The following is an 18,291-nucleotide window of genomic DNA, read 5'->3' on the forward strand; positions in this document are numbered from 1 at the left end:
GGTGACTCTGGCAGATCTAACTATAACAGCATAAACTAAAAGGAGAGAACCAGAAGGTAACGTAGATATGGGAGTATCCTGAGACACTTGGATCCCCCCACTCCACCGTCAACAAACCTGTGTGATCGTGTGACGTGGTGGGTCAACAGCACCAATATCTGTCATAAGCCTCTTTGTCCATGAACCCCTGGATCTCCTGCCTTTATCTAAAGGGGAAGGCTAAAGCTAACCTAAACAAGTAAGTTTTCAGTCTAGACTTAAAGGTTGAGACTGTGTCAGAGTCCCGAACATTAACTGGGAGATTATTCCACAATTTGGGGGCTTTATAAGAAAAGCATCCTGTGATCTGAGTAAACATGATGGTTCATAATGAGAAATAAGATCTTGCAGGTACTCCGGTGAGGGACTCTGCAGGGCTTTATATGTCAATAAGAGTTTTATTGTCAATACGGAATTTGATAGGAAGCCACAGTAATGCTGATAAAACTGGGCTGATGGGATAAAAAATTTTTTTGGTTTTAGTTACTAATCCAACTACAGAATTCTGAACTAATTGAAGTTTATTTGGGTTCCTGTTGGAGTATCCTGACTACAATGCATTACAGTAATCTAGCCTTGAAGTTATAAAGGCATGTACTAATTTTTCAGCGTCATGTAGGGATAACGCATTTCTTAACTTTGAAATGTTTCGGAGGTGAAGAAACGCTGTGTTGATTAAATGTTAGATCTGAATCAATCGTCACACCGATTTTTAGAAATCAGCTAGATTTAACATTTAAATCTGAGCATTTATTCCGAGCAGCCTTTGGATCAAGAAGAACTTCTGTTTTATGAGTTTAAAAGAAGGAAATTCTGTAGCATCCAGTTTCTTATCTTTTACACAATCTTCTATTTTATTTAATCTGGATTTATCATCTGGTTTGGCTGATGTGTACAGTTGTGTATCATCAGCATAGCAGTGGAAACTAATTCCATGTCTATTTATAACTAAGCCTAATGGTAACATGTATAATGTGAATAACAGAGTACCTAAAACAGAACCATGTGGAACTCCATATTTCACTTTTTTATAATTAGATGATACATTATTTGTATAAACTGAAACCGGTCGTTGAGGTAGGATGTGAACCAGGATAACACTATTCCTCTAATTCCAACCATGTTTTGTAGTCTAAGAGAACAGTGATCTATAGTGTCAAAAGCTGCACTTAGATCAAGTAGTACCAGCAGAGATACATGGCCTTGATCAGAGGCAAGATGATCATTTTAACTAGAGCCATCTCTGTGCTGTGGAGGGGCCTAAAACGAGATTGGAATTTTTCATATATGTTGTTCTTATGTAGATAGGAAGAGTTGCTGGACTACAGCTTTTTGTAAAATCTTAGAAATAAATGATGAGCTGGAAATAGGTCTGTAGCTTGACAATTCGCTGGGGTCAAGATTTAGCTTCTTTATCAAAGGTTTAATCACTGTTAGTTTGAATGATTTGGGTACATGACCTAGGCTAAGAGAAGAATTATCCATCCATCCATTTTCCAAGCCGCTTCTCCATCAGGGTCGGGGGGGGGGGGGTGCTCTTCTTCTAAGAGAAGAATTATTATTGTTAAAATGGATTTAGTCATAGCTGGTAGTACTTGCTTAAATATGTTTGTTGGAATCATGTCAAGTGTGCGTGTTGCAGAATTTGAGGAAGATATTATTTTTTTCTAGTTCTGACTGCTGAAGTGGACAAAATGTTTCCAGTCTCTCTTCTATAACCACATTTTGTGTTGTTTCAGCCAAACCAGACAAATGGGTAGGTTACTGGTATCAGTTGAACTTTTTGTCTAATATTCTCGATTTTGTTATTGGAAAAAGTGCATAAAATCATTGCTGCTATAGTTGCAATGTATTTGAGTTTCAGATCCTGCCTGGTTTTTGATAAGTTTTGTGATTGCGCTAAATAAAACTCTAGGATTGTTTTTGTTGATTTCGATAAGTGAAGACAGGTATGCTGAGCATGTTTTGATAAGTGTCTTTCTGTACCTGCTAAGGCTGTCCTTCCAAGCAGAGTGAAATACTTCCAGCTTGGTTAGTCACCATTTGTGCTCTAATTTCTGTACTGTCTGTCTTAAGGTGCATATTTCATTGTTGTACCATGGAGCGAGCTTTTTCAGCTGAATCATTTTAATTTTTATAGGTGCAATGTTATCTAGGCTTGATCGGAACATATTTTCTAGGCAGTCTGTTAATCTGTCTAGCTCTGTTGGGTCTGATGAAGGAAAAGCTACAGATGATAAGTCTAGAATGATTTCAATAAAGTGTTGAGCTGGTTCTGGCATTATTGAACACCATGTAATAATGGGGTGATGTGTATATACATTTTCACTAAGACCTAGTTCATATAAAATTTGGTAATGATCTGAAACTACTGATGTTTGTGGAATAACAGTTAGATTATGTATGTCAACACCTACAGTCAAAACTAAATCTAAAGTGTGATTACAGCAATGACACACACCAACTCCTTTACAGGGGTGGCTTCATTTAATGAGAAGTAGTCATCAGGTTTAATCCATGTTTCTGTGAGACATAATGCATCAATTTTATTATAAATTATTGTATTGTTTACAATGAGAGCCTTATGGTTGAGTGATCTTATATTAAACAAACCAAACCTTACTTCAGAGATACTGCACTTAGACACTGGATCTGATATTTTTATATTAAGTTATTTAAACAAACTGATGGAGATTTTCTAAGTTTGTGTTTAATTCGGGGGAGTGAAACAGTCTCAATATAGTTATACCTAGGTGATGTCTCAAGGCAGCGAGCAGACAGTCAGTTTAGCCTGTTTGTCTGCTGCCTGGTCCCGGCTCTGGACAGACAGCAACTATCTATCCTGCACTACCGACGAACTAATAGACAATGGGATATGCTGCACGATAGCAGAGCGGCGCCCTCCTGTGTGGGGTGAACACCGTCCCGCCCTATGAGACCAGACTTCCCCTCAAACTTGGACAAATTATCTATAAAGCCCACATGATTTTCTGCACATCACTTGGACATCAAGCAGTGTAGTGCCCAAAGCCTGCTGTAAGCTTCAGCACCCAGTCATCTTGGAAGAGTGCCAGAGCATATTACGGCATCGAACATTGTATGGGCTATTTTGACCACCTTTTTAATAATAGTGACTTCAGACTGCCGCATATGAATATCATTGCCATCTACGTGAACCACTATCCTTGAATATCTATTCTTTGCTAATAGCTTAAGGCTGCTTCTAATGTCCGGCGCCCTGGCTCCTCGTAAGCAGATAACTCTAGCTGCTGGTGCCCCTAAAGGAGTAGCTAGTTTCGTGTCGCACAATAGAGCTTCCTATAACCAGAGCACCTCTGACAGGCTCCTCGGTGGGTGTTTCACCAAGTGGAGAAAATCTGTTTGATACGTGAATAGGTGGAGTGTGGTGCTCAGGTGGGCTAGCTTTAGTGTTAGCTTTGTTACTATGCCGCCGAGATGTCACCCATTCACCCTACTGTGGGGGCTCTAATGCCGGAGTCAGTGGGGCACTAACTGTCCTTGAGGCACCCGGGGTAGATAACACTGAACTCTGCTCTTTATCCCTGATTTAAGCCCTGGATGCGCACCTCTAACTGATTCACCTTCTCCACTAGAGTAGATATTAACTGGCACTTCTCACAAATTTAACCACTATTGTTATCCCTAGTGGTGGAGAGAGGATTATCACTATACATGCCACAATGCACACAAGTAAAGACAGCTATAGTAGAGGATGGAGGTACTTACTACTTCAGTGGATTTAAATCTTACCACTAGCTTTTGTTGGAAAGCTAAACTGTAATCTTCATTCTCTGTAGGAGATAATCCTCTGAAATTGGCCTATAAGGGTCTACAGATGGTTGGTATACAATAAAAAGAGAGAAAACAGATGAAGCAAACGCTCAATGAATACTAGCAGATCACAGAGCCACCGATCACTGTGCTGTCAAGCACAGCTGTCGAGACCTGACTAGAAATTGACCCTGAGTTACACCATGCAGAGGCTGGGCAGTGTACTGAGGTGATGTTGTATACTGTAGAAGTAGGGCTGAAGAAGGTTGCTGTAGTACTGGAAACTAATGTGGTTTGGCATTGCTTGGGTATTGCTGTAATTCAGAGAACTGCTGGAACTGCACATGGTACTAGTATGGAGTGGGAGCTTGCTGTGGCTGGAATGCTGAAGGCTGATACACATGGTCATCAACAGACTGATTTTGTTTCCACAGCTGCTGTCCATGTTCTATACAGGGCCCTTGCTGTTGATCATTTTGGATTACACTCGGACCACAAAGATGTTCATATCCTGCCACACCCCATTCTGCTGACTGCTGGTAACTCTGAGAGAGATTTTTTTGAAGACTGTTGTTTTGTGAACATTCTGGTTTCTGACTGGAGACCACAAAACTTTGCTGAGGTACCAAGACAGGTTGCTGTATTGTCTCTTTAATTTGTGCAGTGTCCTCACTGAGACTCCTTAGTTGTGACCAAATATCTTGCTTCGTCTGTTTAGCATGACACTTCAGTTGAGAAGAGTGTTCTACTAACTGTGCACAACAAACAGTAGCAGTGCGGTCAGACCCATATGCTTTACGTTTTGGTTTTTCTGTTTCATTTGTGCAGGCTATGTTTAATCTTTCAAGAAGCACTTCATCTGTAATGTTGGGGTCTGAGAGGTATATAATGATAATGGAGATAATGCTGAATACGGTCACTCTGCAACCCAGTGAGCCCATGTTCCTACAGCCTGTAGTGAATGTGTGTGAATGAGAGGGAGGCAGGAGGAAAGGTGAAGATGCAAGGAGTAGAGGTCATAAAGGTGGATGACTTCAAATATCTTGGGTCAACCAGAGCAATGGACAGTGTAGAAAAGAGGTAAAGAAGAGGGTGCAGGCAGGATGGAGTGGGTGGAGACGGGTGTCAGTGCTGATGTGTGACAGAAGGATAGCAGCAAGAGTGAAAGGGAAGGTTTACAAGACAGTAGTGCGTCCTGCGATGATGTATGGTTTGGAGACTGTGGCTCTGTCTAAAAGACAAGAGGCTGAGCTGGAGGTGGTGGAGATGAAGATGCTGAGATTTTCGTTGGGAGTGACAAGGATGGACAAGATTAGAAATGAGCAAATCGGAGGGACAGTGAAGGTGGAGCAGTTTGGAGATAAAGCCAGAGAGGCCAGGTTGAGATGGTTTGGACATGTGTTGAGAAGGAATAGTGGATATATTGGTCAAAGAATGTTGGAGATGGAGCTGCCAGGTAGAAGGAGAAGAGGTAGACCTCAGAGAAGGTTTGTAGTGGATGTAGTGAAGGTGGACATGGAGATGGTTGGTGTGAAAGTAGAGGAGGCAGTGCAAGATGGAGGCAGATGATCCGCTGTGGCGACCCCTAAAGGGAGCAGCCGAAAGAAGTAGTCCAGCATGAGTATTAGAAAGCTTTGTGGTCACTCTTTTTACTGCGCTGAGCTTCGGTAGTGATCTGTTTATATAATTCTGTTTTATTGATGGTGAGACTGAACAAATCGTCTGAGGGTAGGTCTGACCACTCCTCTTGAGTCTGGGTAGGTCTTCCGGATTCTTCCAGTCAACCAAGCATTCCTTGGGGCTGAATGGTCCACAATGAGATCAAGGTCTCCAGGAGTGAGATTTCTCTGGCGTGTGTGCCATTTCTGTCGCTCTTGCAGCAACGGGAGTTATTCCTGGGTCCATCTTGACCAAAATCAATTGGTCATATATTGTGCTTGTCTCCATCTTCTACGGGAGTAGAGATCATCCCTGTTAAACACACCAGGTGGAAGAGCTGGTTGCCTTTTCATTAACAGAAGATGATTTGGAGTCAAAACCTCTAGGTCGTTGGGATCATCAGAGGCAGCAGTTAAAGGTCGATCGTTGATGATTGCTTCAACTTCACTTAGCAGAGTGTGAAGGCCGTCATCATCCAACACCTGCTGTCTCAATACAGAATTCAAAACCTTCCTGACAGTGCGAATCTGTCGCTCCCATATTCCACCTTGGTGGGAGGCAGTTGGGGTGTTAAAAATACAGGTGATGCCTTTCTGCATCAGATCATCTCTGATTTGAGAGTGATCAAGCTCTTCTAGAGCTTCTGAGTTCTCTCTCTGCACCAATAAAATTTGTGCCGTTGTCAGAGCGCATAGTAGACACTTGACCTCTTCTACAGATAAATCTTCTGATGGCATTAATGCATGATGAGGTATCTAAAGAGTGAGCCACCTCTATGTGTACTGCTCTAAGTGCAAGGCATGTGAACAGGACTCCGTAGCGTTTTACCATGCTGCATGCTCTTTTGACCTCAAAGGGTCCAAAATAGTCTACACCTGCATGTGTAAAGGGAGGCTGGTCAGGGAGTACACGTTCCTCAAGTAAGTCTGCCATTTTTTGCTCTGGAGGTTTTGCGTGCAGTTTCCTGCATGTAATGCAACTGGATATCACTGTGCGAGTGGCTCTGTTCAATCCTGGAATCCAGTATCGCTGTCTGACCTTTGCAATTAAATGATTTCTTCCACAGTGACCATTCTGACGGTGAACATGCATCAGAATCAGCCTTGCAAGGTGGTGATCCTTGTGTAGCGCTGCCAGGAATCTGGATTCTTCTGGCATGGCTGACTTGTTCAGCCGACCACCCACTCTGATGACACCATCTTGCAGTACAGGATCCAATCTGTAGAGTGGACTAGACTTCTTAACTTGTGCATCCTTTCCTTGGAGTGAAACGAACTCCTCCGGATACATCTCCATTTGACTGACATATCAGCTCAATTTCTGCATTCTCCAAATCTTCCACTGAGAAAGGTTTCTTGCCCACTGACTGTCTCAATCTTCATTTCTTCTTGAACTTTCAAGTTCTGTTTTCTTTTATCCGCCTCTGTTATAGCAACAACAGCTTTGCATTCCTTTCTCTTGTTAGCAAAGTAGTGAAGCAAGTCTTTCAAACGCAGCATACATGCAACCGCTTTCTTCAATCTATGCCAGTCAGAGTAATATTCTACCAATGTTGTCATGGCTGCAACTTTGGTTGTGCTAACGAGAGTGACTAGGGTTGTCTTCCTGATTTCACCATCATCGTCCATGGTGTTGTGTATGTCAGGTCTTGTAGGCCACTCAGGCTCATCTTCACAAAGGAAAGGTGGACCATGAGTTGTCATGCTTGGTGAGTGAGGTAAACTTCATACCTCTTGAAGCTACATCTGCTGGATTTAGTGAACTATTCACATATCTCCACTGGGGTTCCCTGATGAATGCAACTCGATTGGCCACAAAGGTCTTGAAGCGAGAAGCATCATTCTCTATGTACCTAAGCACAGTCAGACTGTCCGTCCAAAAAACAGTCTCTTGTAGTGTGATCTCCATTTCCTGTCTTAACAGCTTGTCCACTTTCATAGCTATGACTGTGGCAGTAAGTTCCATCCTAGGGACTGTTACTTTCTTTAGAGGTGCCACTCTTGATTTACACATAAGCAGTGTGCAGCACTTCTTTCCATCCTTACTGGTAAGCAGAATGTAGGAAGCTGTACCGTAACCACTCTCACTTGCATCTGAGAAATTGTGTATCTGAGCTTTGAGAGTGGGACCAAAGTAGATACATCTGTCTACCTGGAAGCTGGACAGCTCTGAAAGCCACTGCAGCCATCTTCGTGAATGCCTTTCATTGATCTCTTCATCCCAGCTTAATTTCTCTTGGCAAAGCTCTTTCAAAATCAGTTTAGCTGGGAGGATACATGGAGCAACTAGCCCCAGAGGGTCATAGACTGAGCTCACTACTGAGAGTATTCCTCTTCTAGTGGTTGGTCTCTCTGGCACGTTCACTCTGAACCTGAAGGTGTCCGTCTCCGTACACCACTGGACTCCTAAGGCTCTTTCTGTTGGCAGAGTGTCTTTGCTCAAGTCTAAGTCTTTCACCTCTGCAGCTCTCTTATTCTCAGGGATACATGACAAAACTTGTCTACTGTTACTAACCCATTTTGTCAGGTTAGATCAAAGCCTTCAAAGACTGTGAAGGTGATATGGTTTGCTCTTCAGAAGCTACAGCTGTCAAGCAGTCATCAAACTTTTTACAATCAGTAAAAATTTCTCTCAACTGGTTGGCAGCTTCAGCTGTTGTCTCATTTTTTCCGTCTTCTGCTGTCTTCCTCAATGCAAATCAAGCACAGCTTGGGGAGGAAGTAGCCCCAAAGATGTGTACAGTCATTCTGTATTCTTGAAGCGTTCTGTTCAAATCTCCATCTGGCTACCAGAGGAAATGGAGGAAGTCAGAGTCCTTGGGCGGTACCCTGACCTGGTAAAGCATTGCCTCTATGTCGGCCATCATTGCAACTAACTCCTCTCTAAACCTTGTCAACACTCCGATCAAACTATTTGTGAGATCAGGCCCTTGGAATAACTGGTTATTCAACAAAACCCCTTGATATGTAGCTGTGCAGTCAAAGACAACTCTAATTTTCTTCTTTTTAGGGTGGTACACCCCATGGTGTGGGATGTACCAGACCTCGCCTTCCTTAGGCTGACTTTCCACAGGAACCCTTTCTGCATAGCCCCTTGCTATGATGTCATGCATGAAGGCCTTGTAGTCAGTGTGGAATTCAGAGTTCTTATTGAGCTTCTTTTTAAGGTTGATTGCTCTTTGTTCTGCATGACTGCGATTAGTGGGCTTCTTCACATACCTGTTCTTAAATGGAAGACTAATACAGTAATGTCCATCAATGAACTGACAAGACTGTTCCACCTCTTTCATGAATTGCCTATCATCTTGTGACATCTCTGTTCTGTCCTCACAGCTGCGCTCTGAGAAATCAGAGTTAAAGTGCTGAGTTAACAACTCTTCAATGCTTGCCATGGATATCCTGTTGACAGTGAAACCCTGCAATCCTTCATCTACGTCCTGAAGATGTTCTCCTCTTCTGATGGGACCATTGACAGTCCATCCAATCGCTGTCCTTACTGCGTATGGACCATCACCTTGGCTGTTAATGACTTGCCATGGTTCTATTGCCTTGTGAGCATTAGCGCCAATCAACAGGCCAATCTCTGCATTGATACTCGGCAGGCGTACCTCTTCAAGGTAAGTCCACCTCTGGAGGTCTTTCTGCTGGGGAATGTTTTCCTTGTGGATAGGAATTTCAGGTTGTGTGAACACAGAAGGTAAGTCAATGTACTTGTTCTCTTCAAGTCCAGCAACTTCCAGATCTGACAGGATATGGCTATGGACAAGCGTCTCCTGACCCATAGTTCGGAGCAAAATCTCCGTCTTCCTGCCCCTAAGGTTCAGCATTCTCATGACCTTCTCAGTACAAAAAGTCGCTGAACTGCCTGAGTCAATGAAGGCATAGGTCTCCACTGTCTGTGTACCTTTCTTGGACTTGAGTCTTACAGGAACAATGGCCAAAACACATTCCCTACTTCCGGCCCCAGTGCATCCACATGTCTCCTGTTTTACGGAACTAGTGGACTGTGACTCAGATGTGCCTTTCTTGTCCTCCTTGACTGATGCCATTTCTTCCTTCTGCACATGTAGAATGCTTGGATGTTTTCGTGAACATATCGGACAGGTCAATTTCCTGGTGCAATCTTTACTTAGGTGACCTTGTACAAGGCATCCGAAACAAGAGACCTTTAGACTTCAAAAAGTCAATCTTATCCTTGTGTATCTGCCTCTTGAACTTCTCAGTTTTCCACAGTGTGGTTCTTTTCACAGTACACACATGTCTCTGGCTTGGATTTGGACTGGTCTGTCTTTGCACTTTGGTTTGTGTACTGTTCTTAAAGCCAACAGCCAGCTAAACTCATCTCTTCAACCAATCCCCCAAGGAAGAGGCAGGTCTTGTAAATCAGCGAGATTTATTGAAAAGAAGAGTAAAACTGAAATAAATCCAGATACACAAAGTAAGCATTAATAATACCTAAACATTAGGTACACATCAAAATAAAATTCGTAAGTATTACAAAACCCAGGTAAGTAGGTCAGAAAGACAATCAAATACTACACTTAACTTAGCTACGGTGCTAATTAAGTATATGCTATTTATCCAAAGGAATCGTTAGCATTAGCTTAGTCATGTATCATTAGCTGCACAATAACTGCTGTACCGTTTCCACACAAATCAACCGATTCTCTCATAAAACATTCGACCAAACTATTTATTTATTTATACACTAATTTATCCCTTTCACAGGACAACCAACATAGATGTACTCACTGGCAATGCCGCACCAAAGAGAACGATAAAGTTTTAGGGCGCTGAGCCGACGTGTCAAAATAAAGGCCCTTTTTCAAAATACATTGCCCGTGGCATCACAGTTTGACTGCGCCGCATTTTGTTGGTCTGTGTCAATGCTTATAACAAAACTGCTACTCTTTTGTAGTGTTTCCTTTGGCTTTCTTGACAGGTGTGACCTTTTCCTTCTGTCCAACTGAAACACTGGCTCCTTGAAGGTCGCCAAATAAAGGATCTATGGCAATCTTGGCTTGTCTCTCTATGAAACTTACTAAGTCTGTAAACTTAGCTCTCCTTTTTCTGTTCTCCAGCAGGTCAGATGCCACATGTTCTCATCTTGTAAGGTAGTTTAGACAGTACGGCTCTCGTGTTCGTTGGGTTATCCATTTCATCCATGTAGTCAACATCCTGCATGGTGTTTCTGCAACCAATCAAGAAGAGAGCATAGGCATTCAAGCCCTTAGCATCTTCTGCCTTTATCTGTGGCCACTTCAAGGCTTTCTCAATGTAAGCCATTGCTATTTTCAACTCATCACCATATGATGAGTAATCACCATATGATGAAGCAATAGCCTAGCTTCTCTGTAGCCCTTCTCTGGAGGCATGTGCTCACAGCTTCTCACCAGTTCTTGTGGTTCTCAACTAGTATACTGTTCCAGAAAGAAAAGTTTGTCTCTAGCATTCTGTGTCTTGCTGTCAATGGCATTTTCAAAAGTTCTAAGAAAAGATCTATAGGTGAGCGGATCACCAGCAAAAACAGGAATGTCTCTTTTGGGTAATAGTGACAGATCTTGTTGCTTGACCAACATCTCGGTTGTCATGTTCTGATGTCGCATCACTTCGTAAATCCTGTTCCCTGCAGGCATGGGTTCCTGAGGCTCGTCAAATGAGGCTCTGTCTGTAGGCACTTGATGAACAAGATATGCACGAGGTACATGTTCCATACTTTTAGTGGTAGTGTCAGGAATATGATCTTGATCCTTGTAGTTATAACTTGTTGCCAGGCTGTGAACTTCGTGTACAGGGTGTGCTCTCATAATATTTGTAGGGGATTCAGCTAGAGAACCATGTCCCCCTTGTATGTGGCTATGTACATCTGTACTTGGCAACATGGCTGCCACATATTCATTCAGGGCATCACGAGGGCTTTCATGACTCTCAAACACATTCAGCTTAGCAGTAGAGGCTGCAATTGCAGTTTCTAATTCTAACTGTTCCATCTCTGCTCTTATGTTTGCCTCTTGCAGCTGCATCGCCTTCTTCTTTTTTAGTGATTCTGCTTGCGCTAAAAGAGCTGCTCTTTTTGCTTCTTCTTTCATGCGTGCCACAGAGCTAGTGCATGACACAACTGAAGAACTAGCAGTACTGGAACCAGCTTTAGTCTTGCCTTTTCGACTGCGTTGGGCTACCACTGAGACACAATCATGTGGAGTAACATCATCTTCGTCCTGTATATTCCTTTGTTCCTTTTATCCACCTTTCTGTCCCACGCATAAACCCTTTAATGGCAGTAGACCTTGGCTCATACCAGTTAAACTGATCTGCGCTCGCTTCATCAGATGGTAAAAGCTGCACAATGCTGTTATTGAGCATGATTAATTCTTCATACAGCTTGGTAAAACCTTTCAGTATTTCTGATTCAACTTTATGAACATATCTTCATCAACTCATCAAACTCGAATGTCAAACAGTTCCAATATAATCAGGATGAGTTCCTGGGGCTAAACTCCTTTACAGCTCCGTTAGCACTGTTAGCTTCTAGTAGCAGGAAAGCTGTACTTATAAAGCACCATCAATCTTGAGAATGGCTCCTTTGCTCTCACCATCAATCTCCTCCATCCACGTTCTGTTTCCTTTCTCAGCTGAATGTCCGTTCTTTTTGTATGGATCTTAGTTTTTTGACTAATGATATGGCAGCAGATCCAGTATCGGTGTCATTCAAGAATTAGGAAGCACTTAGGAGCGTAATGGACGCGTGAAAACCGTGATTTCAACAAAAAAGCCTTTATGTAAGAAAAATGCAATCCAAAGGTTTCCTCTTATTACAGTTTCCTTCCTACAAGTTCTAAACACGGTAAGCACGGTCAAAAAACTGTGTGTATCCGTGCTTCCAAAATCTTCACTCTGTGTTCTAACTAGTGTTCTTCCTACTAAAGCACCTGTTTACACACTATCAAAATAAGTCCCATAGTAAATGTTCCACTCAATTAAACTGACATCAGTTACTTTCATTAAATAATACAAAAAATACAAAAACTCAAACAAATGAGATCTTATTTATGGCTCTAACATAGCCCACTCCCCTGCTGTGAAGCGATTAACGCCTATTGTCTTGGTAATGATAAGGAATGTCATTCCTTCAAAAATTAAAGGTCAAATGTGCAGTTGTTAACATTTCATTGACTACAAAAGCGTCAGACGCTGAGCGTCTTTTCACTTGAACGGGACTGCATGGGACGTTTTTTTTCATTGCTTCGAAACTCGCCGGTCATTGGATAAATGCCACGATTTTGTCGCACCCACCGGGCGCTGAGCGTCTCTGGGGTGAATGGAGCTATGGTCGGGTCAGGATGCGGAGCTTCTGCAAGATGATTGGAGGATCAGTCCAAAGGCTGAATCCTATTTTGATTGACCAGTTATTTTGAGCTATTATCAAAAGACAAACTGCAACCCATTTCTTGGTGTTTGCTTGGTGAAATTACTTAAGCATTTCCATTATTCATTGTGTGTTTTATTTACACTCATAGTATTTCCCTGTTTCAGTTTAGCAACCTGATTTTGGCAAAGCCATTTGATAGTCTTACTTACGAGGAGAAGGTTAGAATTAAACAGCAGGGCACATCAACACCTAAGATTGATTTGATACAAAAATAGGGGAAGGTCAGTTCTGGGACAGCTCTGTTCAGCTCTCCTGGTATGACAAAGTTAGCTGGCTGACTGGAAGTGCTCTGACAAAGATGATGTACTGTTGGCCATGTCTCGTGATGAAATCATCTCGTCTTGTCTGGTCAAAATTGGGTTTTGTGGATCTGTCTATCTAAGGCCATTTTCTTGAAAAGGAACGGAGGGCAGAATTTGTGTATTAATACATTGACAAATTTTATGATATATATGCCGACAACAAATCGTGGCCACAATTTCTTAATTTTCATTGATAAGGATGTGGAGATATTACACTAACAACAACAATCAGTATTTTATATATTTACAGACATGGGGAGAGAAAGAGATTCTAGTAGTACTAGTAGGCTTTCTGGATGTACTACAGAGCTGCTGCCTCAGTGCCTCTCTGTGAATTAACATAATAAAGGCCGACTTATGGTCCTGCTGATTGCTGGTAAGGAGGAGGGGTGACGTCCTGAGGATCCTGAAATCAGTCATGCTAGTGCTAAGTAGCTGCGCAACTGAAGCCCTGGTGTGATTGTTCTGATTACTGCATGAATGATTTCCTGCTCTGAAAGGCCCTTATTCAATCCGGTTTCAATCTGACGAGCAAGACTGGAGTCCTTTTGGCCAGGTTCACCGATTTGACCAGATATCTTGGTCTTTATGCCACGCTGGCTGGAGGATTTGTCTCGGTGCTATGTACTGAGAGTTGGCAGGGTTAACTCAAGAAGCCATTTGTATTGCATTCATATCTGTTGTTGTTGTTGTCGTCGTTGTCGTTGTCGTTGTTGTTGTCGTCGTCTAGGCCTTCATTATGAATGCAGAGGAAGCTGCTTAATGCTATGCACATTATCCAGAGAGAAGCTCATAATATTTCAGCAATTTCCTCCTGAGTCTCTATTAGTGCATCCATTCCTGCAGTGTGAGTGAGCAGTATTGTTGTGGCTGGACAGTGACTTTAATGCTGCCTCTAGCACACCTTGTACCTCAAGTGCATGCACTGCTCTGTCAGCTGCCTACTTGACCTCCACCTCAATCCCCTACCCCACTCTGCTGCTGGCTTGTGTGTTCATAAAGGGTGTGCGTGACAAGGTATGGCCTTAGCATACACACATCCCAGTGGTGCCTCCAAAATTGTAGTAGCCCTGTAAAAGGGAAGATAATTAAAGAACAAACAGGTTGTGCAGTCTCTTCTTGGTCTTTATGATGAATGTAGAGGGACACAGCGAGAGCGCCCCCTCTTGGCTGGCATAGGCATGAGCAATCGATCATCGTTAATCTTTTCAATCCATTATATAAGCCAATACCTAGAGAACAAATCAGTTTTTTTTTTCTTTTACAGGTACCAAAATGCTTTGATAAAGGCCAATAGACTTAAACCCCAAACTTTCCCTTTGAGCTAGCTGCCACAGACATAAAGAAAATACAGTATCAACCATGAATAAGAATTAACACTTTAACCCTTTCCTATTACCACACTAATTTCTTATTACACAATAACACTCGTCCTTTAAATGTCCATTAAGATGTGTAATTATTTTCAGAGTCAATATGCTGTTATATTTGCATTTTTTTATGGGTTAAAGCGGCATCCTAAAATCTAAGAAATGCTTCTATTTTTCCTTATTTTCTAATGCTATTTTTTCACTACAAATTATATTGGCATATGTGGGTGAAAAGTAGAATTTTATTTCAATGTGAATTTCAAAATTTCAAAGTATTTGTTCTCCTTTTGCTTTAATTATGGAGTGCACTTGAAATGGCATGACTTCTTCTTCTTCAAAAAAAAAAAAAAAAAAAGTGACATTGTTGTACAAAGACTAACATGGTTAGTGACAAGCTACATCTAAAATTGCTTAAGGGTATGTTAATGTAATTTAGCTGTGGTGTATTAAATTAAAAATATATTATAAAATTATAAAAAGTACACAGTGGATGTTATATAACATGATTTTGTATCACATGTACGACTAGCCACTTTAAGTGTGCCTTCTTGTATCTATCCTCTAAATCTTTTAGATTTAATTTTTATCAGCTTCTCCTACCATATTCTTGCACTTTGTTCTGCAATTAGACTGTAGTCTATCAGTTTCTGTATATGTTGTTAGCCCAGGACCCCCTCAGGACAAACACAGAACAAGTGTTGTTTTTTTTTTTTGTTGTTTTTTTTTTTGGTGTTGGACCATTCTTAACACTGATGTAGTAATGGCATGTTTGTTTGTTGCAGTGGTACATGTGGATCAGACACAGTAGCGTTGGGCAACAGCATTTTTTTTCTTTGACCATGGCGCAGTCTTTAGCTGTAAACATCTAAAAGTCAATCATATGAAAGATGGCCACAAAAGACAGGAAAAAACGGTCTTTTCTTTAACGATACAGTGCAGAATATTAAAAACTATATAATTATATAAAGATATTTCTAGGTTGAACCTCAAATTTTATTTTGTGTTTCATTAGTTTATATATTCTTTTAAAAAGTGCAATTCCTAAACCTCTGTCATTACAAGAGTGAATTTAGCATAGAAAGAGATTACCCAAATAGATAGATATAGGCTTGCGTAGCCTCGTTCTATAATTCAGCTGAGTAATGTCCACTGGCCAAAAAACTACGAATTAAAAGGTGTGCCTTAGCTCCTGAGTGGTTAATTTTTTTTCATCCAGTTTCCACAAAAAGTTCAACAAAGTTTAACAGTCTCTGAATTCATCGGTTAGCCTCTCAATTGCCTGCTTTGCTGGCTTTGTTTTTTTTTTTTTTTTTTTAACCAGGCATATCTAGAATCACCTCCTAGATGTTTTGTTAGCTCTAAATATGGACATCTCCAGAGGAAACAATGCCAAACAATTTTACCCAGAATTAAACCTTGTGGGACACCTGCCTGCCAAAGATACAGATTTAAAGTTACTTTAAGCAACACATTGCAGCCTGTTGGCATTGTATTTCCAAAACGCTTCAACAGCGTTATACAGCGTTGGCATCAGGCTCAGACAGATTTGTGGATTAGTTTGTCAGGGAATGTACTTGTTGTTCCACGTTATTAAACATGTCATGGTTCTCATGCAATAAATAAAGAAAGAAAGATGTTTCTGAAGACAGTGTTAAACGGTGCAATTTCTTGCAAAAAAAATTATTTCTCGAAAAACTGAAGATCATCGAACTGTTAAAAAATGTAAGAAATACAGAGCATCTGCGAATACAGCCAGATAAAGGCTTATTAAAGAAAGTTTCTGTCAGACAAATTAATTGTATTAAAGGGCAGCTCTACAAACATCACTGTTGAGCAGCAAACAAGTATTTGAAGCTGCTGGTGTCTCTGGAGTCTCAATAACCTTGATGCAGGATGGTCTCACAGGCTTGCAGCTGAGCATAAAGCTGTATTTTAGCCAACTTAGCAAAGTTTACAAAGGGAAACGTTCCAGTGGGCTCAGAAATACACGAAAACTAGTCTTCAGACAGTTTTATTCACTACACTTGATGGTCCAGACGGTTGGTGAATGTCCCCTCTGCTACAACAAGATTGTGACATCAGGAAGGGGAGAGGTGATTTTGCCTGGAATATTGGTGAGCGAGCTGGTCAGTTCCGTTACGATGTTAAAATGACCTCTGCAAGATATGCAGAGTTCCTAACCAACCATTCATAGTAGAAAAAGCAGAACCATGCCTTCTGAAATAAAATAATTTTGGACAATGCACCATCCTATGCTTCAAAAAACACCATTGACTCCTTGGCTGCTATGGGTATAAAAGGAGAAACATGATTGAACATGATGAAAGTCATCTCAAAGAAGGGCTCATATATCAAAATGTAATTTGACCAGGAAATAGTTTTATAGTTTTTGATGTAACTTTTTTTTTGACAAAACTATCTGTCCATGCAGCAATGCATAATTTGAAACATGGTGTATGTATGTATGTATGTGTGTGTGCTTTAGTCCAGGTCTGGGAGGAGATCCCTCAGGAGACCATCTGCCACCTCATCAGGAGCATGCCCAGGCATTGTAGGGAGGTCATACAGGCACGTGGAGGCCACACACAATACTGAGCCTCATTTTGACTTGTTTTAAGGACATTACATCAAAGTTGGATTAGCCTGTCGTGTTTTTCCACTTTAATTTTGTGTGTGACTCCAAATCCAGGCCTCCATTGGTTAATAAATTTGATTTCCATTGATGATTTTTGTGATTTTGTTGTCCGCACATTCAACTTTGTACAGAACATGAGAATGAGAATATTTAATTCATTCAGATCTAGGATGTGTTATTTGAGTGTTCCCTTTATTTTTTTGAGCAGTGTACATATATACATACACATATATATACACACAACACTAGAGATGCAACGCATTACTGTGCTACTACAGTATCAAGCATAAAACACCTCCAAATTGCAAGTATTTGTATACAAGTATCGGTGCTGATCTGATCCTGAGTATTGGATTATTGCGTCATTAACACACATTAACATATGTTTACACACCTACAGTATCTCACAATTCATTACCACCTCCCTTTGCCTTAGCATTATAGTAACATAGACACAACACACAATCAATTAGGGGTGGACACAAAATGGCAGAGACTCAAAACAGTGGGTCCTGCTTAGCAGGACACTTCCATGGTCTGTGGTTGAGCCTGATTTTCCAGAGCTCCTGTGCTGAGGCTGTTGAAATTACGTATGTGGTCACTGTCCATGGAGGCGATGCTGGATGAGGAGGTGGTATGAGAGTGGGCAAGACGGGTCATACCAGCAGCTGGCACTGAAAGTCAAAGATGAGACACACAAAGGAAACAAATAAGGAAAAACTACAAGACACATAGGCTTACTTTACAGCACTGTCATATACACATTTTAATTTTATACTGCTTATAAATCATGGAAAGTTCTTATTAAAGTCAACATGAATCAAACAAGAAGCATTTACCTTTCATTTCATGACATATTTATATTAGTAAAACTTGATACTAGGGAGGCTCTCTGAGCTAGCTAAGCATTTTTGTACAATAATAGATGTGAACGATGGAAGGAATAGATATTGTTAGATATGGTTAATATTTTTCCTTGCTCGCTAGTGTAGTGTTGTGGCAACAATGAGAAGATATTTCAGGTGAGAAAAAGTCATTTCAATTTGGTGAAAGATTACAGTAAAAC

The 18,291-nt window shown here is 41.2% G+C and overlaps 1 protein-coding gene across 5 annotated transcripts in view; it reads right to left on the reverse strand.

Annotated features, from left to right (window-relative positions):
* Positions 1 to 17,396: 17,396 nt before the first annotated feature.
* Positions 17,397 to 18,291, reverse strand: part of ndrg3a (ndrg family member 3a) — a 93,211-nt gene continuing 92,316 nt past the window's right edge. For all 5 annotated transcript variants that reach the window (XM_037532056.1, XM_017685277.2, XM_017685278.2 and 2 more), the window contains one exon: positions 17,397 to 17,899. In XM_037532056.1, coding sequence (XP_037387953.1) covers positions 17,742 to 17,899 — 158 coding nt within the window. In that variant the 3' untranslated portion in view covers positions 17,397 to 17,741. The remainder of the gene's footprint in view (positions 17,900 to 18,291) is intronic.

This window comes from Pygocentrus nattereri, chromosome 21 (genome assembly GCF_015220715.1).
Source record: "Pygocentrus nattereri isolate fPygNat1 chromosome 21, fPygNat1.pri, whole genome shotgun sequence".
NCBI lineage: Eukaryota > Metazoa > Chordata > Actinopteri > Characiformes > Serrasalmidae > Pygocentrus > Pygocentrus nattereri.